Here is a 27955-nt window from a genome sequence, read left to right on the forward strand (position 1 = left end):
TAGGAAAGAAATTGGTTTTTGGAATAGTTGTCCATTATAAAGGTAGATTCTATTGCTACTCAAATACATTGTAATTTTGATGGGCAGTCCTACAGGGTTGAGAATCACTGCAGGAGCAACAGGATCGGATTCTGCTGTAAATGAATACCTGAAAGAGTAAATATCGCTTGGACCTACCGGAACAGACGACACCAGCGTCTTCGCTGTGAGCACAGTTATGCACGCCCCAGCCTCTGTGGTGACACTGCCACAAGTATTCTTCAGTCCCGTTGCACGCCACATCATCCAAGAAAATAGGGCCTGAGCCTTGCCCAAAAGAGGCACTTCCTGGGGCCCTGACGGCCCTGCCACATCCAAGCTGTCTGCACACAACGTTGGCATCGCTGACGTCCCATGAATCATCACAAACGCTCCCCCAGGATCCTCCGTGATTGACTTCAACACGGCCCTCACAACGGTTCCTTCCATTCACCAGTCTCAATGCTTGAAAGACAAATGCGCCAACAGAAAAAAAAAACACACACACACGGTAAATGTGCAACGAATTAACATTCTCTTTCAATAATGAGAGGAGCGAAAAATGGCTACTTTGCAGGAAACCACCCTCTACTCTAAAGCAGGAATGCGTGTTCCTCTTTTTATCATTTGGCCTCAGGAGGGTGACCAAGAATGTTTAGCACATCAGGTTGACAAGAAACTTCAGAGTGCAATCCAGAGAACACGAAACGTCACACAAAAAGAGTGCGGCCCATTACCACGGACAGCTGAAATCCCTTCCTCCTCACCCAACGCATAACGTAAAATACGGCGTTTAGCACTCGGCCTTTGGGCTGGGCAATCGTTTCCACAATGTAAGCACAAGGATCACGTGTTGTACAAGGAACTGGTGGAAGGCTCCTCTGGCTTGGGTCATATCACTGGCATAGACAGGGGGATCTGCGGGTGCAAGTGATCCCGAGTTGCACCAGGGCCACTTGCTGCTTCCACCCTCTTCCTCTGCACGCCTACTCCCCGCCCTCTCCCTGCCCTCCCTCTGCCTCCGCCCACCCCAGAACGCCTCCTCCCCGCCTCCCCCACACCCCACCCGCCTCTCCTCTGCTCGGCGGTCTGTGTGACCGCGGAGCGTCCAGACTTCGGCGCTCCACCGGCACTCGCCCCAGCGCTGACTTTTTTTGTTCAGAAGCACTGTTTGAGAAGCACACTGATTTTTCAGAATGGATGATGGTTCTACGAGAAGAGTACAAGCACTTCAAACATTCTATTGCTATTCAGATAGGCGAATATTCTGATGTGCATCCATGCTGAGCTTGGGATCCTTGCAGGAGCAACAGGAGACGTTTTCATGACAAACGACTACTGAAAGAGTAGGGGGGGAAACCATAGGACATACCAGAACAGATGACACCAGCATCTTCATGGTGACCACAGTTATGTACACCCCAGCCTCTGTGGCGACACTGCCACAAGTATTCCTCATTCCCTGCACACGTCACATCATCCAGGAGAATACTGCCGGAGCCTTGTCCAAAATGCGCGCTTCCTGGGGCACGGACAGCCTGGCCGCATCCAAGCTGTCTGCACACGACTTTGGCATCACTGAGTCCCCAGGAATCATCACAAACGGTACCCCAGGATCCTCCGTGAATGACTTCAACACGGCCCTCGCAAGTGTGTGCTCCGTTCACCAGCCTCAGTGCTTGAAAGGCAAAGAGGACCATTTATTGCGCGTTTACCACGTATTGTTCCATAGCAAACATTAACATTCTCATTCAAGAATGAGGGGAGTGAAAAATGGTTATTCTGCAGCACATACCAGCTTCCCTATGGCAGAAACGGGTGTTCCTCCCTTTATCAACTGGCTCCTGAATTCTATGTTCTATGAACTCCATGTTGTGAACTTTTAGTTGAAAAGCAGTATATAAATACTGTTAATAATAATAATACGTTTCCTACCACAATCCATTACACATATCACAAACGTGTCCAAAATGCTCACTAAGCTGTGCACTCAGTGGGGTGTGAATGCTACTCTGCCCCTGTCCACATCCACTCTCCTTTCCACGAGAGAGAAAAGGGTATGTATTTCAGGACAGAGCCCAGACACAGAAAACACGAATGACATGAAACCGAATCATAATTACCATATGCTGCTGTTGCTGTTGGTGGTTCAGCTGCAAGCAAAACATTTAGAAAGATTATTTCAAACTCTCCCACCGTGGAACCTACACAACCTCAGGCCCATCACTAAAGCGGCACTTCACAATTTTTAACTACCGCAGTGTTAAGAAATCACTGACGGACAGTATTTGCAGTCCCCTATCGGAGACCTGACTTGCCATGATCTGGACAACGTAAGAGGCCTTTGCAGCATCATCACCCCGTCTCGCTTGGTCTGGCAGTAGACCCCTGAGGCTCTTCGGGGCTCTGCCCCTTAGCCCGATTTCTCGATTTGGGGCATGGCATTCTTGCAACAGCCCCTGAACTAGCTATTGCTAGTTATGTGTGATAAGTTGCATGTTAAGTTGCATGCAAAGAGGCCTTTGCAGCATCATCACCCCGTCTCGCTTGGACTGGCAGTAGGTCACAATAAATTAGAGACTGTACTGTTCTTAGGTCACAATTACTGGTAGGTTATTTTTCAGGATCGGGCCTTGGGTAAAATCAGACAAAACTATAGTAAGACACCCCCCTATAAATTTAACCTCCGACGTATCCCAGGAGCATAGAAAATGCCGTGATTTCGGCTCCAAAACTTGCCCTCGACTTCTCTGTGAGATCGACTCATAAGCGAGTGCCTGCGTTAGATATCAGAGGGGAAATTCCTCCTTTCCCCCCCGCCCGGGCCATGAGAAGTTCAGTGGAACGTGCCTGCAAGTAAACGCACACAGGATTGCAGCCTGAACAAAGCAATTTATCTGCAATAAGTTCAAGATGCTATTCAAGTTCAAGATGCTATTTGTGCTATTTGTGAATCATGCTATCACTGATTTTTCAGAATGGGTGATGGTTCTACGAGAAGAGTAGGATGGTTCTACGAGAAATGCTCTAGGACCATTTTCTAGGTTTCATTGGAAACAAAACGGTTTTTGAGCATTAAAGGCAGAGTGATAATTTCCAGAATGAACAAATAACATTAATAAAATATAAGACTTGTCTCATAGGCCTTCTTATTTTCAGACCTGGTTTCCCCCCCACCCCCCCAAATTATGCCTCTGATACTCACAGGGGCAGTACGGGACAGGAAAAGGGTGATAGAATCTCAGCGTGCACGGCTGCCGCCAAGCTCATCTCTTCTGCCTGGCCTGCTCCGTGCTCCAAACCGCCCCAGTCCCTCCACCAACCTATCCAGCAGGCTCATCTTTGAGCCACTACTGCACACACAGGGCCCAAGGCCATTCCTGCAGGTGGCTCCCGTGCACACAACAACAGCGCGTCTGTCCAGGATTCACTTATATATACTTATATCTGTATATAAGTCAAATCGCAATATTTTAGCTCCAAAGATGGTCGCTAAAGAATTAATACATAAAGCAATACTTTGACTTTCATCCACTTGACTTTCATTGCTTTCCTCTTTCAAATGTTTCAATTACAGGTCGTGTCTCACAATTGGCGAGTGCCCTTCCCAGAAGTCATGTGGTTGACAAAAGCGCATTAAAGCAAATCCTTTTAAAAATCAATGTCCTTTTGCTAGGACATTTGAAAACAGCCTTGCTGACCTTTGCGATGTAAGATACAGGCCCAAATCCTAACCAACTTTCCAGCACTGGCACAGCGGTGCCAATGGGACGTGTGCTGCATCCTGCAGTTGAGTGGCACTCATGGCGGTCTCCTCCAAGTAAAGGAATGCTTGTTCCCTTGTTCCTACAGCAAGATATTGCTGTAGTGGAATAGCACTGGGTGGATAAACCGCACATGGAGAATTTCTATGTAATACCACATGCCTTGACACATAACACACACATGAATTAAATGAGTCATACTGATATGACCTACTCAGGGGTGTGTAGAAGGTACTCTGCTCATGCCCCTCACGTGAGAGTGAACAGGGCACGTACTGCAGGACTGAGCCTGGACGCGGAATGCAAGAACAATCTTATACCAAAACTGAATTACCATATGTGGTTTCTGCTGTTGTTGATGATATTGGTGCTGTTGTTGGAGCTGCAAGAAACAATTCAGAGAAGGTTATTTCAAACTCTGCCACCACAGAACCAACACAATCGTAGGCCTTTCACAAAACTAGCATTTCATAGTTTTTAGCCAGTATTCAGAACGCACAGGTTGGGTTTTCAGGCCATTTCTGTGGCCCGATTTGAGGTGATTTTGAAAACGTCAGCGGCAACTGGCGCATCATCACCCTTTGTGGCTGGGACTGGTACAGGACCGCGGAGACTTTCCCGGTCTCCTGCCCGTTCACGAACGTGTCCCCCTCTGAGCCACGATCTTCTCCAGTCAGCCCCTGAACTAGTTATTCCTAGTTTCTTTGCAGTCGAGTCACACTGGTGGAAACTCACAACTCGACTCGTGACTCAGTGCAGTGACTCCGGCACATCCCATATATGTAGTAGAAAATGTTCCTTACCAGTGGAAGTGGGTTCTGCGACTGTTGTGATTTCATATGCTAAAGAAAGAGGAAAGCAAGATAAGAAAATATTATGTAACAAATTACAATTTCATCGAAATCAAAACGGTTTTGAACATAGCATTGCCTCCCTTGCTCTAGGACCATTTTAAAGGTTTCTTTGGAAACAAAACGGTTTTTGAGAATTAAAGGCAGAGTGATAATTTCCAGAATGAACAAATAAAATTAATAAAATATCAGACTTGTCTCGTACGACTTCTTATTTTCAAACCTGGTTACCCCCCCCCCCCAAGATTATGCCTCTGACACTCACAGGGGCAGTATGGGACAGGAAAAGGGTGATAGAATCTCAGCGTGCACGGCTGCCACCAAGCTCATCCCTTCTGCCTGTCCTGCTCCCTGCCCCAGTCCCTCCACCAACCTATGCAGCATGCTTATCTTTGACCACTGTAGCACACACAGGGCCCAAGGCTTTCTTTGCTGGTGGCCGCTGTACACACAACAGCAGCATGTCAGTGCAGGATTGACAGAGGCAGATCACAAGGTCCACCATCATAAGCCCAGGATACCACAGGGCCATTAGTCTCCAACTGCACCACCGCAGAGAGTACAGTCCTGGCTTTGAAATGTGCCAGATTTATCTTATACAGTTTGTAATTGTGTCTAATAATTCAAAAGGACAGAAACTGCATGGCTTCCCACCAGCCCCCTATGTGGCTTGTGAATTTTCTCGTTCATGTCCAACTAAAGTTCATAACGAAAGGAGCACAGCGAGGGCTTACGTAACATTAAGTAGGGGGGAAACCACTGTCCTTATTTATCTCAGCATCGCTCATGTCCCAATGGCCGTTTGCTGTGTGTCCTTCATGTCTTTTTTTAACTTGTAAGCCTCTTGGGCACAAGAAATCATTTTCTGTCAATTATTTCATCCCTAAGACATAGCTTTGTGGCCATTTTTGTGGACTAGCATAGCTTAAATATTTCAAACAATTACAGTATAAGGAATTTAATGCAGGTGAGTCAGTACGAAGGCATAGAAGAAAAGGAAAGAAATTGGTTTTTGGAATAGTTGTCCATTATAAAGGTAGATTCTATTGCTACTCAAATACATTGTAATTTTGATGGGCATTCCTACAGGGTTGAGAATCACTGCAGGAGCAACAGGATCGGATTCTGCTGTAAATGAATACCTGAAAGAGTAAATATCGCTTGGACCTACCGGAACAGACGACACCAGCGCCTTCGCTGTGAGCACAGTTATGCACGCCCCAGCCTCTGTGGTGACACTGCCACAAGTATTCTTCAGTCCCGTTGCACGCCACATCATCCAAGAAAATAGGGCCTGAGCCTTGCCCAAAAGAGGCACTTCCTGGGGCCCTGACGGCCCTGCCACATCCAAGCTGTCTGCACACAACGTTGGCATCGCTGACGTCCCATGAATCATCACAAACGCTCCCCCAGGATCCTCCGTGATTGACTTCAACACGGCCCTCACAACGGTTCCTTCCATTCACCAGTCTCAATGCTTGAAAGACAAATGCGCCAACAGAAAAAAAAAACACACACACACGGTAAATGTGCAACGAATTAACATTCTCTTTCAATAATGAGAGGAGCGAAAAATGGCTACTTTGCAGGAAACCACCCTCTACTCTAAAGCAGGAATGCGTGTTCCTCTTTTTATCATTTGGCCTCAGGAGGGTGACCAAGAATGTTTAGCACATCAGGTTGACAAGAAACTTCAGAGTGCAATCCAGAGAACACGAAACGTCACACAAAAAGAGTGCGGCCCATTACCACGGACAGCTGAAATCCCTTCCTCCTCACCCAACGCATAACGTAAAATACGGCGTTTAGCACTCGGCCTTTGGGCTGGGCAATCGTTTCCACAATGTAAGCACAAGGATCACGTGTTGTACAAGGAACTGGTGGAAGGCTCCTCTGGCTTGGGTCATATCACTGGCATAGACAGGGGGATCTGCGGGTGCAAGTGATCCCGAGTTGCACCAGGGCCACTTGCTGCTTCCACCCTCTTCCTCTGCACGCCTACTCCCCGCCCTCTCCCTGCCCTCCCTCTGCCTCCGCCCACCCCAGAACGCCTCCTCCCCGCCTCCCCCACACCCCACCCGCCTCTCCTCTGCTCGGCGGTCTGTGTGACCGCGGAGCGTCCAGACTTCGGCGCTCCACCGGCGCTCGCCCCAGCGCTGACTTTTTTTGTTCAGAAGCACTGTTTGAGAAGCACACTGATTTTTCAGAATGGATGATGGTTCTACGAGAAGAGTACAAGCACTTCAAACATTCTATTGCTATTCAGATAGGCGAATATTCTGATGTGCATCCATGCTGAGCTTGGGATCCTTGCAGGAGCAACAGGAGACGTTTTCATGACAAACGACTACTGAAAGAGTAGGGGGGGAAACCATAGGACATACCAGAACAGATGACACCAGCATCTTCATGGTGACCACAGTTATGTACACCCCAGCCTCTGTGGCGACACTGCCACAAGTATTCCTCATTCCCTGCACACGTCACATCATCCAGGAGAATACTGCCGGAGCCTTGTCCAAAATGCGCGCTTCCTGGGGCACGGACAGCCTGGCCGCATCCAAGCTGTCTGCACACGACTTTGGCATCACTGAGTCCCCAGGAATCATCACAAACGGTACCCCAGGATCCTCCGTGAATGACTTCAACACGGCCCTCGCAAGTGTGTGCTCCGTTCACCAGCCTCAGTGCTTGAAAGGCAAAGAGGACCATTTATTGCGCGTTTACCACGTATTGTTCCATAGCAAACATTAACATTCTCATTCAAGAATGAGGGGAGTGAAAAATGGTTATTCTGCAGCACATACCAGCTTCCCTATGGCAGAAACGGGTGTTCCTCCCTTTATCAACTGGCTCCAAGAATTCTATGTTCTATGAACTCCATGTTGTGAACTTTTAGTTGAAAAGCAGTATATAAATACTGTTAATAATAATAATACGTTTCCTACCACAATCCATTACACATATCACAAACGTGTCCAAAATGCTCACTAAGCTGTGCACTCAGTGGGGTGTGAATGCTACTCTGCCCCTGTCCACATCCACTCTCCTTTCCACGAGAGAGAAAAGGGTACGTATTTCAGGACAGAGCCCAGACACAGAAAACACGAATGACATGAAACCGAATCATAATTACCATATGCTGCTGTTGCTGTTGGTGGTTCAGCTGCAAGCAAAACATTTAGAAAGATTATTTCAAACTCTCCCACCGTGGAACCTACACAACCTCAGGCCCATCACTAAAGCGGCACTTCACAATTTTTAACTACCGCAGTGTTAAGAAATCACTGACGGACAGTATTTGCAGTCCCTATCGGAGACCTGACTTGCCATGATCTGGACAACGTAAGAGGCCTTTGCAGCATCATCACCCCGTCTCGCTTGGTCTGGCAGTAGACCCCTGAGGCTCTTCGGGGCTCTGCCCCTTAGCCCGATTTCTCGATTTGGGGCATGGCATTCTTGCAACAGCCCCTGAACTAGCTATTGCTAGTTATGTGTGATAAGTTGCATGTTAAGTTGCATGCAAAGAGGCCTTTGCAGCATCATCACCCCGTCTCGCTTGGACTGGCAGTAGGTCACAATAAATTAGAGACTGTACTGTTCTTAGGTCACAATTACTGGTAGGTTATTTTTCAGGATCGGGCCTTGGGTAAAATCAGACAAAACTATAGTAAGACACCCCCCTATAAATTTAACCTCCGACGTATCCCAGGAGCATAGAAAATGCCGTGATTTCGGCTCCAAAACTTGCCCTCGACTTCTCTGTGAGATCGACTCATAAGCGAGTGCCTGCGTTAGATATCAGAGGGGAAATTCCTCCTTTCCCCCCCGCCCGGGCCATGAGAAGTTCAGTGGAACGTGCCTGCAAGTAAACGCACACAGGATTGCAGCCTGAACAAAGCAATTTATCTGCAATAAGTTCAAGATGCTATTCAAGTTCAAGATGCTATTTGTGCTATTTGTGAATCATGCTATCACTGATTTTTCAGAATGGGTGATGGTTCTACGAGAAGAGTAGGATGGTTCTACGAGAAATGCTCTAGGACCATTTTCTAGGTTTCATTGGAAACAAAACGGTTTTTGAGCATTAAAGGCAGAGTGATAATTTCCAGAATGAACAAATAACATTAATAAAATATAAGACTTGTCTCATAGGCCTTCTTATTTTCAGACCTGGTTTCCCCCCCACCCCCCAAATTATGCCTCTGATACTCACAGGGGCAGTACGGGACAGGAAAAGGGTGATAGAATCTCAGCGTGCACGGCTGCCGCCAAGCTCATCCCTTCTGCCTGGCCTGCTCCGTGCTCCAAACCGCCCCAGTCCCTCCACCAACCTATCCAGCAGGCTCATCTTTGAGCCACTACTGCACACACAGGGCCCAAGGCCATTCCTGCAGGTGGCTCCCGTGCACACAACAACAGCGCGTCTGTCCAGGATTCACTTATATATACTTATATCTGTATATAAGTCAAATCGCAATATTTTAGCTCCAAAGATGGTCGCTAAAGAATTAATACATAAAGCAATACTTTGACTTTCATCCACTTGACTTTCATTGCTTTCCTCTTTCAAATGTTTCAATTACAGGTCGTGTCTCACAATTGGCGAGTGCCCTTCCCAGAAGTCATGTGGTTGACAAAAGCGCATTAAAGCAAATCCTTTTAAAAATCAATGTCCTTTTGCTAGGACATTTGAAAACAGCCTTGCTGACCTTTGCGATGTAAGATACAGGCCCAAATCCTAACCAACTTTCCAGCACTGGCACAGCGGTGCCAATGGGACGTGTGCTGCATCCTGCAGTTGAGTGGCACTCATGGCGGTCTCCTCCAAGTAAAGGAATGCTTGTTCCCTTGTTCCTACAGCAAGATATTGCTGTAGTGGAATAGCACTGGGTGGATAAACCGCACATGGAGAATTTCTATGTAATACCACATGCCTTGACACATAACACACACATGAATTAAATGAGTCATACTGATATGACCTACTCAGGGGTGTGTAGAAGGTACTCTGCTCATGCCCCTCACGTGAGAGTGAACAGGGCACGTACTGCAGGACTGAGCCTGGACGCGGAATGCAAGAACAATCTTATACCAAAACTGAATTACCATATGTGGTTTCTGCTGTTGTTGATGATATTGGTGCTGTTGTTGGAGCTGCAAGAAACAATTCAGAGAAGGTTATTTCAAACTCTGCCACCACAGAACCAACACAATCGTAGGCCTTTCACAAAACTAGCATTTCATAGTTTTTAGCCAGTATTCAGAACGCACAGGTTGGGTTTTCAGGCCATTTCTGTGGCCCGATTTGAGGTGATTTTGAAAACGTCAGCGGCAACTGGCGCATCATCACCCTTTGTGGCTGGGACTGGTACAGGACCGCGGAGACTTTCCCGGTCTCCTGCCCGTTCACGAACGTGTCCCCCTCTGAGCCACGATCTTCTCCAGTCAGCCCCTGAACTAGTTATTCCTAGTTTCTTTGCAGTCGAGTCACACTGGTGGAAACTCACAACTCGACTCGTGACTCAGTGCAGTGACTCCGGCACATCCCATATATGTAGTAGAAAATGTTCCTTACCAGTGGAAGTGGGTTCTGCGACTGTTGTGATTTCATATGCTAAAGAAAGAGGAAAGCAAGATAAGAAAATATTATGTAACAAATTACAATTTCATCGAAATCAAAACGGTTTTGAACATAGCATTGCCTCCCTTGCTCTAGGACCATTTTAAAGGTTTCTTTGGAAACAAAACGGTTTTTGAGAATTAAAGGCAGAGTGATAATTTCCAGAATGAACAAATAAAATTAATAAAATATCAGACTTGTCTCGTACGACTTCTTATTTTCAAACCTGGTTACCCCCCCCCCAAGATTATGCCTCTGACACTCACAGGGGCAGTATGGGACAGGAAAAGGGTGATAGAATCTCAGCGTGCACGGCTGCCACCAAGCTCATCCCTTCTGCCTGTCCTGCTCCCTGCCCCAGTCCCTCCACCAACCTATGCAGCATGCTTATCTTTGACCACTGTAGCACACACAGGGCCCAAGGCTTTCTTTGCTGGTGGCCGCTGTACACACAACAGCAGCATGTCAGTGCAGGATTGACAGAGGCAGATCACAAGGTCCACCATCATAAGCCCAGGATACCACAGGGCCATTAGTCTCCAACTGCACCACCGCAGAGAGTACAGTCCTGGCTTTGAAATGTGCCAGATTTATCTTATACAGTTTGTAATTGTGTCTAATAATTCAAAAGGACAGAAACTGCATGGCTTCCCACCAGCCCCCTATGTGGCTTGTGAATTTTCTCGTTCATGTCCAACTAAAGTTCATAACGAAAGGAGCACAGCGAGGGCTTACGTAACATTAAGTAGGGGGGAAACCACTGTCCTTATTTATCTCAGCATCGCTCATGTCCCAATGGCCGTTTGCTGTGTGTCCTTCATGTCTTTTTTTAACTTGTAAGCCTCTTGGGCACAAGAAATCATTTTCTGTCAATTATTTCATCCCTAAGACATAGCTTTGTGGCCATTTTTGTGGACTAGCATAGCTTAAATATTTCAAACAATTACAGTATAAGGAATTTAATGCAGGTGAGTCAGTACGAAGGCATAGAAGAAAAGGAAAGAAATTGGTTTTTGGAATAGTTGTCCATTATAAAGGTAGATTCTATTGCTACTCAAATACATTGTAATTTTGATGGGCATTCCTACAGGGTTGAGAATCACTGCAGGAGCAACAGGATCGGATTCTGCTGTAAATGAATACCTGAAAGAGTAAATATCGCTTGGACCTACCGGAACAGACGACACCAGCGTCTTCGCTGTGAGCACAGTTATGCACGCCCCAGCCTCTGTGGTGACACTGCCACAAGTATTCTTCAGTCCCGTTGCACGCCACATCATCCAAGAAAATAGGGCCTGAGCCTTGCCCAAAAGAGGCACTTCCTGGGGCCCTGACGGCCCTGCCACATCCAAGCTGTCTGCACACAACGTTGGCATCGCTGACGTCCCATGAATCATCACAAACGCTCCCCCAGGATCCTCCGTGATTGACTTCAACACGGCCCTCACAACGGTTCCTTCCATTCACCAGTCTCAATGCTTGAAAGACAAATGCGCCAACAGAAAAAAAAAACACACACACACGGTAAATGTGCAACGAATTAACATTCTCTTTCAATAATGAGAGGAGCGAAAAATGGCTACTTTGCAGGAAACCACCCTCTACTCTAAAGCAGGAATGCGTGTTCCTCTTTTTATCATTTGGCCTCAGGAGGGTGACCAAGAATGTTTAGCACATCAGGTTGACAAGAAACTTCAGAGTGCAATCCAGAGAACACGAAACGTCACACAAAAAGAGTGCGGCCCATTACCACGGACAGCTGAAATCCCTTCCTCCTCACCCAACGCATAACGTAAAATACGGCGTTTAGCACTCGGCCTTTGGGCTGGGCAATCGTTTCCACAATGTAAGCACAAGGATCACGTGTTGTACAAGGAACTGGTGGAAGGCTCCTCTGGCTTGGGTCATATCACTGGCATAGACAGGGGGATCTGCGGGTGCAAGTGATCCCGAGTTGCACCAGGGCCACTTGCTGCTTCCACCCTCTTCCTCTGCACGCCTACTCCCCGCCCTCTCCCTGCCCTCCCTCTGCCTCCGCCCACCCCAGAACGCCTCCTCCCCGCCTCCCCCACACCCCACCCGCCTCTCCTCTGCTCGGCGGTCTGTGTGACCGCGGAGCGTCCAGACTTCGGCGCTCCACCGGCGCTCGCCCCAGCGCTGACTTTTTTTGTTCAGAAGCACTGTTTGAGAAGCACACTGATTTTTCAGAATGGATGATGGTTCTACGAGAAGAGTACAAGCACTTCAAACATTCTATTGCTATTCAGATAGGCGAATATTCTGATGTGCATCCATGCTGAGCTTGGGATCCTTGCAGGAGCAACAGGAGACGTTTTCATGACAAACGACTACTGAAAGAGTAGGGGGGGAAACCATAGGACATACCAGAACAGATGACACCAGCATCTTCATGGTGACCACAGTTATGTACACCCCAGCCTCTGTGGCGACACTGCCACAAGTATTCCTCATTCCCTGCACACGTCACATCATCCAGGAGAATACTGCCGGAGCCTTGTCCAAAATGCGCGCTTCCTGGGGCACGGACAGCCTGGCCGCATCCAAGCTGTCTGCACACGACTTTGGCATCACTGAGTCCCCAGGAATCATCACAAACGGTACCCCAGGATCCTCCGTGAATGACTTCAACACGGCCCTCGCAAGTGTGTGCTCCGTTCACCAGCCTCAGTGCTTGAAAGGCAAAGAGGACCATTTATTGCGCGTTTACCACGTATTGTTCCATAGCAAACATTAACATTCTCATTCAAGAATGAGGGGAGTGAAAAATGGTTATTCTGCAGCACATACCAGCTTCCCTATGGCAGAAACGGGTGTTCCTCCCTTTATCAACTGGCTCCAAGAATTCTATGTTCTATGAACTCCATGTTGTGAACTTTTAGTTGAAAAGCAGTATATAAATACTGTTAATAATAATAATACGTTTCCTACCACAATCCATTACACATATCACAAACGTGTCCAAAATGCTCACTAAGCTGTGCACTCAGTGGGGTGTGAATGCTACTCTGCCCCTGTCCACATCCACTCTCCTTTCCACGAGAGAGAAAAGGGTACGTATTTCAGGACAGAGCCCAGACACAGAAAACACGAATGACATGAAACCGAATCATAATTACCATATGCTGCTGTTGCTGTTGGTGGTTCAGCTGCAAGCAAAACATTTAGAAAGATTATTTCAAACTCTCCCACCGTGGAACCTACACAACCTCAGGCCCATCACTAAAGCGGCACTTCACAATTTTTAACTACCGCAGTGTTAAGAAATCACTGACGGACAGTATTTGCAGTCCCTATCGGAGACCTGACTTGCCATGATCTGGACAACGTAAGAGGCCTTTGCAGCATCATCACCCCGTCTCGCTTGGTCTGGCAGTAGACCCCTGAGGCTCTTCGGGGCTCTGCCCCTTAGCCCGATTTCTCGATTTGGGGCATGGCATTCTTGCAACAGCCCCTGAACTAGCTATTGCTAGTTATGTGTGATAAGTTGCATGTTAAGTTGCATGCAAAGAGGCCTTTGCAGCATCATCACCCCGTCTCGCTTGGACTGGCAGTAGGTCACAATAAATTAGAGACTGTACTGTTCTTAGGTCACAATTACTGGTAGGTTATTTTTCAGGATCGGGCCTTGGGTAAAATCAGACAAAACTATAGTAAGACACCCCCCTATAAATTTAACCTCCGACGTATCCCAGGAGCATAGAAAATGCCGTGATTTCGGCTCCAAAACTTGCCCTCGACTTCTCTGTGAGATCGACTCATAAGCGAGTGCCTGCGTTAGATATCAGAGGGGAAATTCCTCCTTTCCCCCCCGCCCGGGCCATGAGAAGTTCAGTGGAACGTGCCTGCAAGTAAACGCACACAGGATTGCAGCCTGAACAAAGCAATTTATCTGCAATAAGTTCAAGATGCTATTCAAGTTCAAGATGCTATTTGTGCTATTTGTGAATCATGCTATCACTGATTTTTCAGAATGGGTGATGGTTCTACGAGAAGAGTAGGATGGTTCTACGAGAAATGCTCTAGGACCATTTTCTAGGTTTCATTGGAAACAAAACGGTTTTTGAGCATTAAAGGCAGAGTGATAATTTCCAGAATGAACAAATAACATTAATAAAATATAAGACTTGTCTCATAGGCCTTCTTATTTTCAGACCTGGTTTCCCCCCCACCCCCCAAATTATGCCTCTGATACTCACAGGGGCAGTACGGGACAGGAAAAGGGTGATAGAATCTCAGCGTGCACGGCTGCCGCCAAGCTCATCCCTTCTGCCTGGCCTGCTCCGTGCTCCAAACCGCCCCAGTCCCTCCACCAACCTATCCAGCAGGCTCATCTTTGAGCCACTACTGCACACACAGGGCCCAAGGCCATTCCTGCAGGTGGCTCCCGTGCACACAACAACAGCGCGTCTGTCCAGGATTCACTTATATATACTTATATCTGTATATAAGTCAAATCGCAATATTTTAGCTCCAAAGATGGTCGCTAAAGAATTAATACATAAAGCAATACTTTGACTTTCATCCACTTGACTTTCATTGCTTTCCTCTTTCAAATGTTTCAATTACAGGTCGTGTCTCACAATTGGCGAGTGCCCTTCCCAGAAGTCATGTGGTTGACAAAAGCGCATTAAAGCAAATCCTTTTAAAAATCAATGTCCTTTTGCTAGGACATTTGAAAACAGCCTTGCTGACCTTTGCGATGTAAGATACAGGCCCAAATCCTAACCAACTTTCCAGCACTGGCACAGCGGTGCCAATGGGACGTGTGCTGCATCCTGCAGTTGAGTGGCACTCATGGCGGTCTCCTCCAAGTAAAGGAATGCTTGTTCCCTTGTTCCTACAGCAAGATATTGCTGTAGTGGAATAGCACTGGGTGGATAAACCGCACATGGAGAATTTCTATGTAATACCACATGCCTTGACACATAACACACACATGAATTAAATGAGTCATACTGATATGACCTACTCAGGGGTGTGTAGAAGGTACTCTGCTCATGCCCCTCACGTGAGAGTGAACAGGGCACGTACTGCAGGACTGAGCCTGGACGCGGAATGCAAGAACAATCTTATACCAAAACTGAATTACCATATGTGGTTTCTGCTGTTGTTGATGATATTGGTGCTGTTGTTGGAGCTGCAAGAAACAATTCAGAGAAGGTTATTTCAAACTCTGCCACCACAGAACCAACACAATCGTAGGCCTTTCACAAAACTAGCATTTCATAGTTTTTAGCCAGTATTCAGAACGCACAGGTTGGGTTTTCAGGCCATTTCTGTGGCCCGATTTGAGGTGATTTTGAAAACGTCAGCGGCAACTGGCGCATCATCACCCTTTGTGGCTGGGACTGGTACAGGACCGCGGAGACTTTCCCGGTCTCCTGCCCGTTCACGAACGTGTCCCCCTCTGAGCCACGATCTTCTCCAGTCAGCCCCTGAACTAGTTATTCCTAGTTTCTTTGCAGTCGAGTCACACTGGTGGAAACTCACAACTCGACTCGTGACTCAGTGCAGTGACTCCGGCACATCCCATATATGTAGTAGAAAATGTTCCTTACCAGTGGAAGTGGGTTCTGCGACTGTTGTGATTTCATATGCTAAAGAAAGAGGAAAGCAAGATAAGAAAATATTATGTAACAAATTACAATTTCATCGAAATCAAAACGGTTTTGAACATAGCATTGCCTCCCTTGCTCTAGGACCATTTTAAAGGTTTCTTTGGAAACAAAACGGTTTTTGAGAATTAAAGGCAGAGTGATAATTTCCAGAATGAACAAATAAAATTAATAAAATATCAGACTTGTCTCGTACGACTTCTTATTTTCAAACCTGGTTACCCCCCCCCCCAAGATTATGCCTCTGACACTCACAGGGGCAGTATGGGACAGGAAAAGGGTGATAGAATCTCAGCGTGCACGGCTGCCACCAAGCTCATCCCTTCTGCCTGTCCTGCTCCCTGCCCCAGTCCCTCCACCAACCTATGCAGCATGCTTATCTTTGACCACTGTAGCACACACAGGGCCCAAGGCTTTCTTTGCTGGTGGCCGCTGTACACACAACAGCAGCATGTCAGTGCAGGATTGACAGAGGCAGATCACAAGGTCCACCATCATAAGCCCAGGATACCACAGGGCCATTAGTCTCCAACTGCACCACCGCAGAGAGTACAGTCCTGGCTTTGAAATGTGCCAGATTTATCTTATACAGTTTGTAATTGTGTCTAATAATTCAAAAGGACAGAAACTGCATGGCTTCCCACCAGCCCCCTATGTGGCTTGTGAATTTTCTCGTTCATGTCCAACTAAAGTTCATAACGAAAGGAGCACAGCGAGGGCTTACGTAACATTAAGTAGGGGGGAAACCACTGTCCTTATTTATCTCAGCATCGCTCATGTCCCAATGGCCGTTTGCTGTGTGTCCTTCATGTCTTTTTTTAACTTGTAAGCCTCTTGGGCACAAGAAATCATTTTCTGTCAATTATTTCATCCCTAAGACATAGCTTTGTGGCCATTTTTGTGGACTAGCATAGCTTAAATATTTCAAACAATTACAGTATAAGGAATTTAATGCAGGTGAGTCAGTACGAAGGCATAGAAGAAAAGGAAAGAAATTGGTTTTTGGAATAGTTGTCCATTATAAAGGTAGATTCTATTGCTACTCAAATACATTGTAATTTTGATGGGCATTCCTACAGGGTTGAGAATCACTGCAGGAGCAACAGGATCGGATTCTGCTGTAAATGAATACCTGAAAGAGTAAATATCGCTTGGACCTACCGGAACAGACGACACCAGCGTCTTCGCTGTGAGCACAGTTATGCACGCCCCAGCCTCTGTGGTGACACTGCCACAAGTATTCTTCAGTCCCGTTGCACGCCACATCATCCAAGAAAATAGGGCCTGAGCCTTGCCCAAAAGAGGCACTTCCTGGGGCCCTGACGGCCCTGCCACATCCAAGCTGTCTGCACACAACGTTGGCATCGCTGACGTCCCATGAATCATCACAAACGCTCCCCCAGGATCCTCCGTGATTGACTTCAACACGGCCCTCACAACGGTTCCTTCCATTCACCAGTCTCAATGCTTGAAAGACAAATGCGCCAACAGAAAAAAAAAACACACACACACGGTAAATGTGCAACGAATTAACATTCTCTTTCAATAATGAGAGGAGCGAAAAATGGCTACTTTGCAGGAAACCACCCTCTACTCTAAAGCAGGAATGCGTGTTCCTCTTTTTATCATTTGGCCTCAGGAGGGTGACCAAGAATGTTTAGCACATCAGGTTGACAAGAAACTTCAGAGTGCAATCCAGAGAACACGAAACGTCACACAAAAAGAGTGCGGCCCATTACCACGGACAGCTGAAATCCCTTCCTCCTCACCCAACGCATAACGTAAAATACGGCGTTTAGCACTCGGCCTTTGGGCTGGGCAATCGTTTCCACAATGTAAGCACAAGGATCACGTGTTGTACAAGGAACTGGTGGAAGGCTCCTCTGGCTTGGGTCATATCACTGGCATAGACAGGGGGATCTGCGGGTGCAAGTGATCCCGAGTTGCACCAGGGCCACTTGCTGCTTCCACCCTCTTCCTCTGCACGCCTACTCCCCGCCCTCTCCCTGCCCTCCCTCTGCCTCCGCCCACCCCAGAACGCCTCCTCCCCGCCTCCCCCACACCCCACCCGCCTCTCCTCTGCTCGGCGGTCTGTGTGACCGCGGAGCGTCCAGACTTCGGCGCTCCACCGGCGCTCGCCCCAGCGCTGACTTTTTTTGTTCAGAAGCACTGTTTGAGAAGCACACTGATTTTTCAGAATGGATGATGGTTCTACGAGAAGAGTACAAGCACTTCAAACATTCTATTGCTATTCAGATAGGCGAATATTCTGATGTGCATCCATGCTGAGCTTGGGATCCTTGCAGGAGCAACAGGAGACGTTTTCATGACAAACGACTACTGAAAGAGTAGGGGGGGAAACCATAGGACATACCAGAACAGATGACACCAGCATCTTCATGGTGACCACAGTTATGTACACCCCAGCCTCTGTGGCGACACTGCCACAAGTATTCCTCATTCCCTGCACACGTCACATCATCCAGGAGAATACTGCCGGAGCCTTGTCCAAAATGCGCGCTTCCTGGGGCACGGACAGCCTGGCCGCATCCAAGCTGTCTGCACACGACTTTGGCATCACTGAGTCCCCAGGAATCATCACAAACGGTACCCCAGGATCCTCCGTGAATGACTTCAACACGGCCCTCGCAAGTGTGTGCTCCGTTCACCAGCCTCAGTGCTTGAAAGGCAAAGAGGACCATTTATTGCGCGTTTACCACGTATTGTTCCATAGCAAACATTAACATTCTCATTCAAGAATGAGGGGAGTGAAAAATGGTTATTCTGCAGCACATACCAGCTTCCCTATGGCAGAAACGGGTGTTCCTCCCTTTATCAACTGGCTCCAAGAATTCTATGTTCTATGAACTCCATGTTGTGAACTTTTAGTTGAAAAGCAGTATATAAATACTGTTAATAATAATAATACGTTTCCTACCACAATCCATTACACATATCACAAACGTGTCCAAAATGCTCACTAAGCTGTGCACTCAGTGGGGTGTGAATGCTACTCTGCCCCTGTCCACATCCACTCTCCTTTCCACGAGAGAGAAAAGGGTATGTATTTCAGGACAGAGCCCAGACACAGAAAACACGAATGACATGAAACCGAATCATAATTACCATATGCTGCTGTTGCTGTTGGTGGTTCAGCTGCAAGCAAAACATTTAGAAAGATTATTTCAAACTCTCCCACCGTGGAACCTACACAACCTCAGGCCCATCACTAAAGCGGCACTTCACAATTTTTAACTACCGCAGTGTTAAGAAATCACTGACGGACAGTATTTGCAGTCCCTATCGGAGACCTGACTTGCCATGATCTGGACAACGTAAGAGGCCTTTGCAGCATCATCACCCCGTCTCGCTTGGTCTGGCAGTAGACCCCTGAGGCTCTTCGGGGCTCTGCCCCTTAGCCCGATTTCTCGATTTGGGGCATGGCATTCTTGCAACAGCCCCTGAACTAGCTATTGCTAGTTATGTGTGATAAGTTGCATGTTAAGTTGCATGCAAAGAGGCCTTTGCAGCATCATCACCCCGTCTCGCTTGGACTGGCAGTAGGTCACAATAAATTAGAGACTGTACTGTTCTTAGGTCACAATTACTGGTAGGTTATTTTTCAGGATCGGGCCTTGGGTAAAATCAGACAAAACTATAGTAAGACACCCCCCTATAAATTTAACCTCCGACGTATCCCAGGAGCATAGAAAATGCCGTGATTTCGGCTCCAAAACTTGCCCTCGACTTCTCTGTGAGATCGACTCATAAGCGAGTGCCTGCGTTAGATATCAGAGGGGAAATTCCTCCTTTCCCCCCCGCCCGGGCCATGAGAAGTTCAGTGGAACGTGCCTGCAAGTAAACGCACACAGGATTGCAGCCTGAACAAAGCAATTTATCTGCAATAAGTTCAAGATGCTATTCAAGTTCAAGATGCTATTTGTGCTATTTGTGAATCATGCTATCACTGATTTTTCAGAATGGGTGATGGTTCTACGAGAAGAGTAGGATGGTTCTACGAGAAATGCTCTAGGACCATTTTCTAGGTTTCATTGGAAACAAAACGGTTTTTGAGCATTAAAGGCAGAGTGATAATTTCCAGAATGAACAAATAACATTAATAAAATATAAGACTTGTCTCATAGGCCTTCTTATTTTCAGACCTGGTTTCCCCCCCACCCCCCAAATTATGCCTCTGATACTCACAGGGGCAGTACGGGACAGGAAAAGGGTGATAGAATCTCAGCGTGCACGGCTGCCGCCAAGCTCATCCCTTCTGCCTGGCCTGCTCCGTGCTCCAAACCGCCCCAGTCCCTCCACCAACCTATCCAGCAGGCTCATCTTTGAGCCACTACTGCACACACAGGGCCCAAGGCCATTCCTGCAGGTGGCTCCCGTGCACACAACAACAGCGCGTCTGTCCAGGATTCACTTATATATACTTATATCTGTATATAAGTCAAATCGCAATATTTTAGCTCCAAAGATGGTCGCTAAAGAATTAATACATAAAGCAATACTTTGACTTTCATCCACTTGACTTTCATTGCTTTCCTCTTTCAAATGTTTCAATTACAGGTCGTGTCTCACAATTGGCGAGTGCCCTTCCCAGAAGTCATGTGGTTGACAAAAGCGCATTAAAGCAAATCCTTTTAAAAATCAATGTCCTTTTGCTAGGACATTTGAAAACAGCCTTGCTGACCTTTGCGATGTAAGATACAGGCCCAAATCCTAACCAACTTTCCAGCACTGGCACAGCGGTGCCAATGGGACGTGTGCTGCATCCTGCAGTTGAGTGGCACTCATGGCGGTCTCCTCCAAGTAAAGGAATGCTTGTTCCCTTGTTCCTACAGCAAGATATTGCTGTAGTGGAATAGCACTGGGTGGATAAACCGCACATGGAGAATTTCTATGTAATACCACATGCCTTGACACATAACACACACATGAATTAAATGAGTCATACTGATATGACCTACTCAGGGGTGTGTAGAAGGTACTCTGCTCATGCCCCTCACGTGAGAGTGAACAGGGCACGTACTGCAGGACTGAGCCTGGACGCGGAATGCAAGAACAATCTTATACCAAAACTGAATTACCATATGTGGTTTCTGCTGTTGTTGATGATATTGGTGCTGTTGTTGGAGCTGCAAGAAACAATTCAGAGAAGGTTATTTCAAACTCTGCCACCACAGAACCAACACAATCGTAGGCCTTTCACAAAACTAGCATTTCATAGTTTTTAGCCAGTATTCAGAACGCACAGGTTGGGTTTTCAGGCCATTTCTGTGGCCCGATTTGAGGTGATTTTGAAAACGTCAGCGGCAACTGGCGCATCATCACCCTTTGGGGCTGGGACTGGTACAGGACCGCGGAGACTTTCCCGGTCTCCTGCCCGTTCACGAACGTGTCCCCCTCTGAGCCACGATCTTCTCCAGTCAGCCCCTGAACTAGTTATTCCTAGTTTCTTTGCAGTCGAGTCACACTGGTGGAAACTCACAACTCGACTCGTGACTCAGTGCAGTGACTCCGGCACATCCCATATATGTAGTAGAAAATGTTCCTTACCAGTGGAAGTGGGTTCTGCGACTGTTGTGATTTCATATGCTAAAGAAAGAGGAAAGCAAGATAAGAAAATATTATGTAACAAATTACAATTTCATCGAAATCAAAACGGTTTTGAACATAGCATTGCCTCCCTTGCTCTAGGACCATTTTAAAGGTTTCTTTGGAAACAAAACGGTTTTTGAGAATTAAAGGCAGAGTGATAATTTCCAGAATGAACAAATAAAATTAATAAAATATCAGACTTGTCTCGTACGACTTCTTATTTTCAAACCTGGTTACCCCCCCCCCCCCAAGATTATGCCTCTGACACTCACAGGGGCAGTATGGGACAGGAAAAGGCACACATGAACTCCATGTTGTGAACTTTTAGTTGAAAAGCAGTATATAAATACTGTTAATAATAATAATACGTTTCCTACCACAATCCATTACACATATCACAAACGTGTCCAAAATGCTCACTAAGCTGTGCACTCAGTGGGGTGTGAATGCTACTCTGCCCCTGTCCACATCCACTCTCCTTTCCTCGAGATAGAAAAGGGTTATGTATTTCAGGACAGAGCCCAGACACAGAAATCACGAATGACATGAAACCGAATCATAATTACCATATGCTGCTGTTGCTGTTGGTGGTTCAGCTGCAAGCAAAACATTTAGAAAGATTATTTCAAACTCTCCCACCGTGGAACCTACACAACCTCAGGCCTGTCACTAAAGCGGCACTTCACAATTTTTAACTACTGCAGTGTTAAGAAATCACTGACGGACAGTATTTGCAGTCCCTATCGGAGACCTGACTTGCCATGATCTGGACAACGTAAGAGGCCTTTGCAGCATCATCACCCCGTCTCGCTTGGTCTGGCAGTAGACCCCTGAGGCTCTTCGGGGCTCTGCCCCTTAGCCCGATTTCCCGATTTGGGGCATGGCATTCTTGCAACAGCCCCTGAACTAGCTATTGCTAGTTATGTGTGATAAGTTGCATGTTATATGTTGAGCCTCTGGCTCTAGGCACCTTCAAGAAGGATTTGATTCATGGTTCTCCTGCAGTGGTTCCCAACCTTTTTCACTTGCCTGCCCCTTGGCAGGCCATTTCCATACATTGTACCCTGCATATTAGCTAAACGTTTGTTATTAAAATTAAAATAAACCCCCATCGCCTCCATGGGAAAACCCATACTTCATTATTCATCACAGTATTTTCTCTTCTTGTCTGTGTGAAGGACAGATGACTCTGCCTTTGCACTGTTTTGCACCAGAAGTGACCTGAGAAATTCTTGTGTGATCGATCACTTTACATATTACGTTTCAGCTTTTTTACTGTGCCGGTTTTCAATCACCGATTCATACGTGAATTGATCACCCAAAATTACCTATTGATGGAGCTTTCACAGCCAACTAGCTACCTCCCTCCCGGACTTGCTGGCCCTGCAAGGCTTTCCGAAGCTTTGCTTGCCTTTTTCTGCCATCAAGCACCCCTACAGGTCCTGTTGAGTGCACCAGGGGGTGCATGTAGCCCAGGTAGGGAACCGCTGTTGTTTACAGTGCACTTACTCTGACAGTGGTTACAAAAAGGTTGTGAAGACCAGAATTTAAAAAGTTAAAGAATAGAAAAGTATCTTATGGTCTTTCACTATATTTTTAATAAATTAGAGACTGTACTGTTCTTAGGTCACAATTATTGGTAGGTTATTTTTCAGGATCGGGCCTCGGGTAAAATCAGACAAAACTATAGTAAGACACCCTCCTAAGCTTAACCTCCGATGTATCCGAGGAGCATAGAAAATGCCGTGATTTCGGCTCCAAAACTTGCCCTCGACTTCTCTGTGAGATCGACTCATAAGCGAGTGCCTGCGTCAAATATCGGAGGGGGAATTCTTCCCTTCCCCCCCCCCCGCCCGGGCCATGAGAAGTTCAGTGGAACATGCCTGCAAGTAAACGCACACAGGATTGCAGCCTGAACAAAGCAATTTCTCTGCAATAAGTTCAAGATGCTATTCAAGTTCAAGATGCTATTTGTGCTATTTGTGAATCATGCTACCACTGATTTTTCAGAATGGGTGATGGTTCTATGAGAAGAGTAGGATGGTTCTACGAGAAATGCTCTAGGACCATTTTCAAGGTTTCACTGGAAACAAAACAGTTTTTGAGTATTAAAGGCAGAGTGATAATTTCCAGAATGAACAAATAACATTAATAAAATATCAGACTTGTCTCGTAGGCCTTCTTATTTTCAGACCTGGTTTTCCCCCCCAAGATTATGCCTCTGATACTCACAGGGACATTAAGCGACAGGAAAAGAGTGATAGAATCTCAGCGTGCACGGCTGCCACCAAGCTCATCCCTTCTGGCTGGCCTGCTCCGTGCTCCAAACCGCCCCAGTCCCTCCACCAACCTATACAGCAGGCTCATCTTTGAGCCACTACTGCACACACAGGGCCCAAGGCCATTCCTGCAGGTGGCTGCCGTGCACACAACAACAGCCTGTCAGTCCAGGATTTACTTATATATACTTATATCTATATCTAAGTATAATTGCAATATTTTAGCTCCAAAGATTGTCGCTTAAGAATCAAGACATAAAGCAATACTACTGCACACACAGGGCCCAAGGCCATTCCTGCTGGTGGCCGCCGTGCACACAACAGCAGCATGTCAGTCCAGGATTTACTTATATCTATATCTAAGTATAATTGCAATATTTTCGCTCCAGAGATTGTCGCTTAAGAATTAATACATAAAGCAATACTTTGACTTTCATCCACTTGACTTTCATTGCTTTCCTCTTTCAAATGTTTCAATTACAGGTCGTGTCTCAGGATTGGTGAGTGTTCCCTTCCCGGAAGTCACGTGGATGACAAAAACGCATTAAAGCAAATCCTTTTAAAAATCAATGTCCTTTTGCTAGGGTCATTTGAAAACAGCCTTGCTGACCTTTGTGATGTAAGATACAGGCCCAAATACTAACCAACTTTCCAGCACTGGCACAGCGGTGCCAATGGGACGTGTGCTGCATCCTGCAGTTGAGTGGCACTCACGGAGGTCTCCTCTAAATAAAGAAATGCTTGTTCCCTTGTTCTTACAGCAAGTTATTGCTGTTGTGGAATACCATTGGGTGGATAAACCGCACATGGAGGTTTTCTATGTAATACCACATGCCTTGACACATATCACACACATGAATTAAATGAGTCATACTGATATGCATCCAGGGGTATGTGGAAGGCACTCTGCTCGTGCCCCTCACGTGAGAGTGAACAGGGCACGTACTGCAGGACTGAGCCTGGACGCGGAATGCAAGAACAACCTTATACCAAAACAGAATTACCATCTGTGGCTTCCGCTGTTGTTGGTGGTATTGGTGTTGTTGTTGGAGCTGCAAGAAACAATTCAGAGGAGGTTATTTCAAACTCTGCCACCACAGAACCAACACAACCGCAGGCCTTTCACAGAACTAGCATTTCATAGTTTTTAGCCAGTATTCGGGAAACACAGGTTGGGTTTTCAGGCCATTTCTCCCGCCCGATCTGAGGTGATTTTGAAAACGTCAGAGGCGGGGGGCGGAGCTAACTTTCAGCGAAGTTGCAGTGAACTTTGGGGGTTCCCGAAGAGACTGCGAAATAGATGTGTTTTCATGTGCCTAAACAACTAAGGCACGCTTCGGTGCCAGGAAGACGGTACGAAGAGCTGAGAGCTTGAACGGGGGAGGGGGGTCCTTAGAAACAGGCAATTTCAAGGATTTCTCTCTGTTTTGCTCTGTGCTGAAGCATATCTATCCCAGGCGCCATCTTCGAGAAGCTCGGAAAACTGAAAATCCGTCCTCCCATGGCCTAGATACAACAACATCGCAGCGAAAAAAGCTATTAAGAGTGAGTTAACTTGGCTCGTTAAAAAGTTTTACTGAGAACTGTAAGTAAGAAGTCTGGAGGAGAAGGAGATTATTCAAGATTATTCGCGCTGGCCATTAGCCACCCGGGGGGGGGGGGAATAGGTGAATTGGTATTTCCCCTGCTGGAGTAAGTACAAGATTATATATATATATTTTTAATGGTATGCACCGAAGAGAAATAAATAAGTAATCTTCAACGAAGGAAATAAAGTCTACCTTCATTTTCCCAGCAAAAAGCCTTTATTTAAGCCTGGACACTGCTGCTTTCGGTTTCAGTTTCTCAGCACGAGGCTTTAATTTTTTCTTCTTCTTTTGGTCATTTAAAGGCATACTAACCTAATTTGACTGTGTGGATTTGATTGACTTTTTTTGGATATAAAAATTTGGAAAGCAGCCCTGGATACAAAATTAGAAAGTAGCTTTCCTCTTGCATTGCTTTCCTCTTTCATTGCTTTCCTCTTTCAAATGTTTCAATTACAGGTCATGTCTCAAAATTGGCGAGTGTTCCCTTCCCGGAAGTCACGTGGATGACAAAAACGCATTAAAGCAAGTTCTTTTAAAAATCAATGTCCTTTTGCTAGGGTCATTTGAAAACAGCCTTGCTGAACTTCGTGATGTAAGATACAGGCCCAAATCCTAACCAACTTTCCAGCACTGGCACAGCGGTGCCAATGGGATGTGTGCTGCATCCTGCAGTTGAGTGGCATTCACGGAGGACTCCTCCAAGTAAAGGAATGCTTGTTCCCTTGTTCCTACAGCAAGATATTGCTGTAGTGGAATACCATTGGGTGGATAAACCGCACATGGAGGTTTTTTATGTAATACCACATGCCTTGACACATATCAAACACATGAATTAAATGAGTCATACTGATATGCAGCCAGGGGTATGTGGAAGGCACTCTGCTCGTGCCCCTCACGTGAGAGTGAACAGGCACGTACTGCAGGACTGAGCCTGGACGCGGAATACAAGAACAATCTTATACCAAAACAGAATTACCATCTGTGGCTTCCGCTGTTGTTGATGGTATTGGTGTTGTTGTTGGAGCTGCAAGAAACAATTCAGAGGAGGTTATTTCAAACTCTGCCACCACAGAACCAACACAACCGCAGGTCTTTCACAGAACTAGCATTTCATAGTTTTTAGCCAGTATTTGGGAAGCACAGGTTGGGTTCTCAGGCCATTTCTCCTGCCCGATCTGATGTGATTTTGAAAACGTCAGAGGCAACTGGAGCATCGTCAGCCTGTGTGGCTGGGACCGGTAGAGGACCGCGGAGGCTTTTCAGGTCTCCTGCCCCTTCACGAATGTGTCTCCCTCTGAGCCATGATCTTCTCCAGTCAGCCCCTGAACTAGTTATTTCTAGTTTCTTTGCAGTCGAGGCACGCTGGTGGAGACTCAAAGCTCGACTCGTGACTCAGTGCAGTGACTCCGGCACAACCCATATATGTAGTAGAAAACGTTCCTTACCAGTGGAAGTGGTTTCTGCGACTGTTGTGATTTCATATCCTAAAGAAAGAGGAAAGCAAGGTAAGAAAATATTATGTAACAACATACAATTTCATCGAAATCAAAACAGTTTTGATCATAGCATTGCCTCCCTTGCTCCAGGACCATTTTCAAGGTTTCATTGGAAGAAGAACGGTTTTTGAGCATTAAAGGCAGAGTGATAATTTCCAGAATGAACAAATAAAATTAGTAAAATAACAGATTTGTCTCATAGGACTTCTTATTTTTCAGACCTTGTTTTTCTGCCCAAGATTATGCCTCTGATACTCACGGGGCAGTACGGGACAGGAAAAGGGTGATAGAATCTCAGCGTGCACAGCTGCCACCAAGCTCATCTCTTCTGCCTGGCCTGCTCCGTGCTCCAAACCGCCCCAGGCCCTCGACCAACCTATCCAGCAGGCTCATCTGTGACCCACTACTGCACACATAGGGCCCAAGGCCATTCCTGCTAGTGGCCGCCGTGCACATAGCAGCAGCGTGTCAGTCCAGGATTTAATTATATATACTTATATCTATATCTAAGTATAATTGCTGTTGTTGATGGTATTGGTGCTGTTGTTGGAGCTGCAAGAAACAATTCAGAGGAGGTTATTACAAACTCTGCCACCACAGAACCAACACAACCGCAGGCCTTTCATAGAACTAGCATTTCATAGTTTTTAGCCAGTATTCGGGAAGCACAGGTTGGGTTTTCAGGCCATTTCTCCCGCCCGATCTGAGGTGATTTTGAAAACGTCAGAGGCAACTGGAGCATCGTCAGCCTGTGTGGCTGGGACCGGTAGAGGACCACGGAGGCTTTTCAGGTCTCCTGCCCCTTCACGAACGTGTCTCCCTCTGAGCCACGATCTTCTCCAGTCAGCCCCTGAACTAGTTATTTCTAATTTCTTTGCAGTCGAGGCACGGTGGTGGAGACTCACAGCTCGACTCGTGACTCAGTGCAGTGACTCCGGCACATCCCATATATGTAGTAGAAAACGTTCCTTACCAGTGGAAGTGGTTTCTTCGACTGTTGTGTTTTCATATCCTAAAGAAAGAGGAAAGCAAGGTAAGAAAATATTATGTAACAAAATACAATTTCATCGAAATCAAAACGGTTTTGAT

At 46.5% G+C, this 27955-nt stretch overlaps 1 protein-coding gene across 1 annotated transcript in view; it reads right to left on the reverse strand.

Moving 5' to 3' along the window:
• LOC136645209 (deleted in malignant brain tumors 1 protein-like) overlaps positions 1–27955 on the reverse strand; it is a 95667-nt gene that overhangs the window by 60456 nt on the left and 7256 nt on the right. The window contains 12 exon segments of the mRNA XM_066621446.1: positions 136–555; positions 1352–1696; positions 5721–5734; positions 5801–6110; positions 7006–7323; positions 9743–9790; positions 10017–10021; positions 11425–11734; positions 12630–12944; positions 17039–17359; positions 18255–18572; positions 22340–22350. Of these exon segments, the coding sequence (XP_066477543.1) occupies positions 136–555; positions 1352–1696; positions 5721–5734; positions 5801–6110; positions 7006–7323; positions 9743–9790; positions 10017–10021; positions 11425–11734; positions 12630–12944; positions 17039–17359; positions 18255–18572; positions 22340–22350 (2735 nt within the window).

Source organism: Tiliqua scincoides, chromosome 3 (genome assembly GCF_035046505.1).
Source record: "Tiliqua scincoides isolate rTilSci1 chromosome 3, rTilSci1.hap2, whole genome shotgun sequence".
NCBI classification, from domain to species: Eukaryota; Metazoa; Chordata; class Lepidosauria; order Squamata; family Scincidae; genus Tiliqua; species Tiliqua scincoides.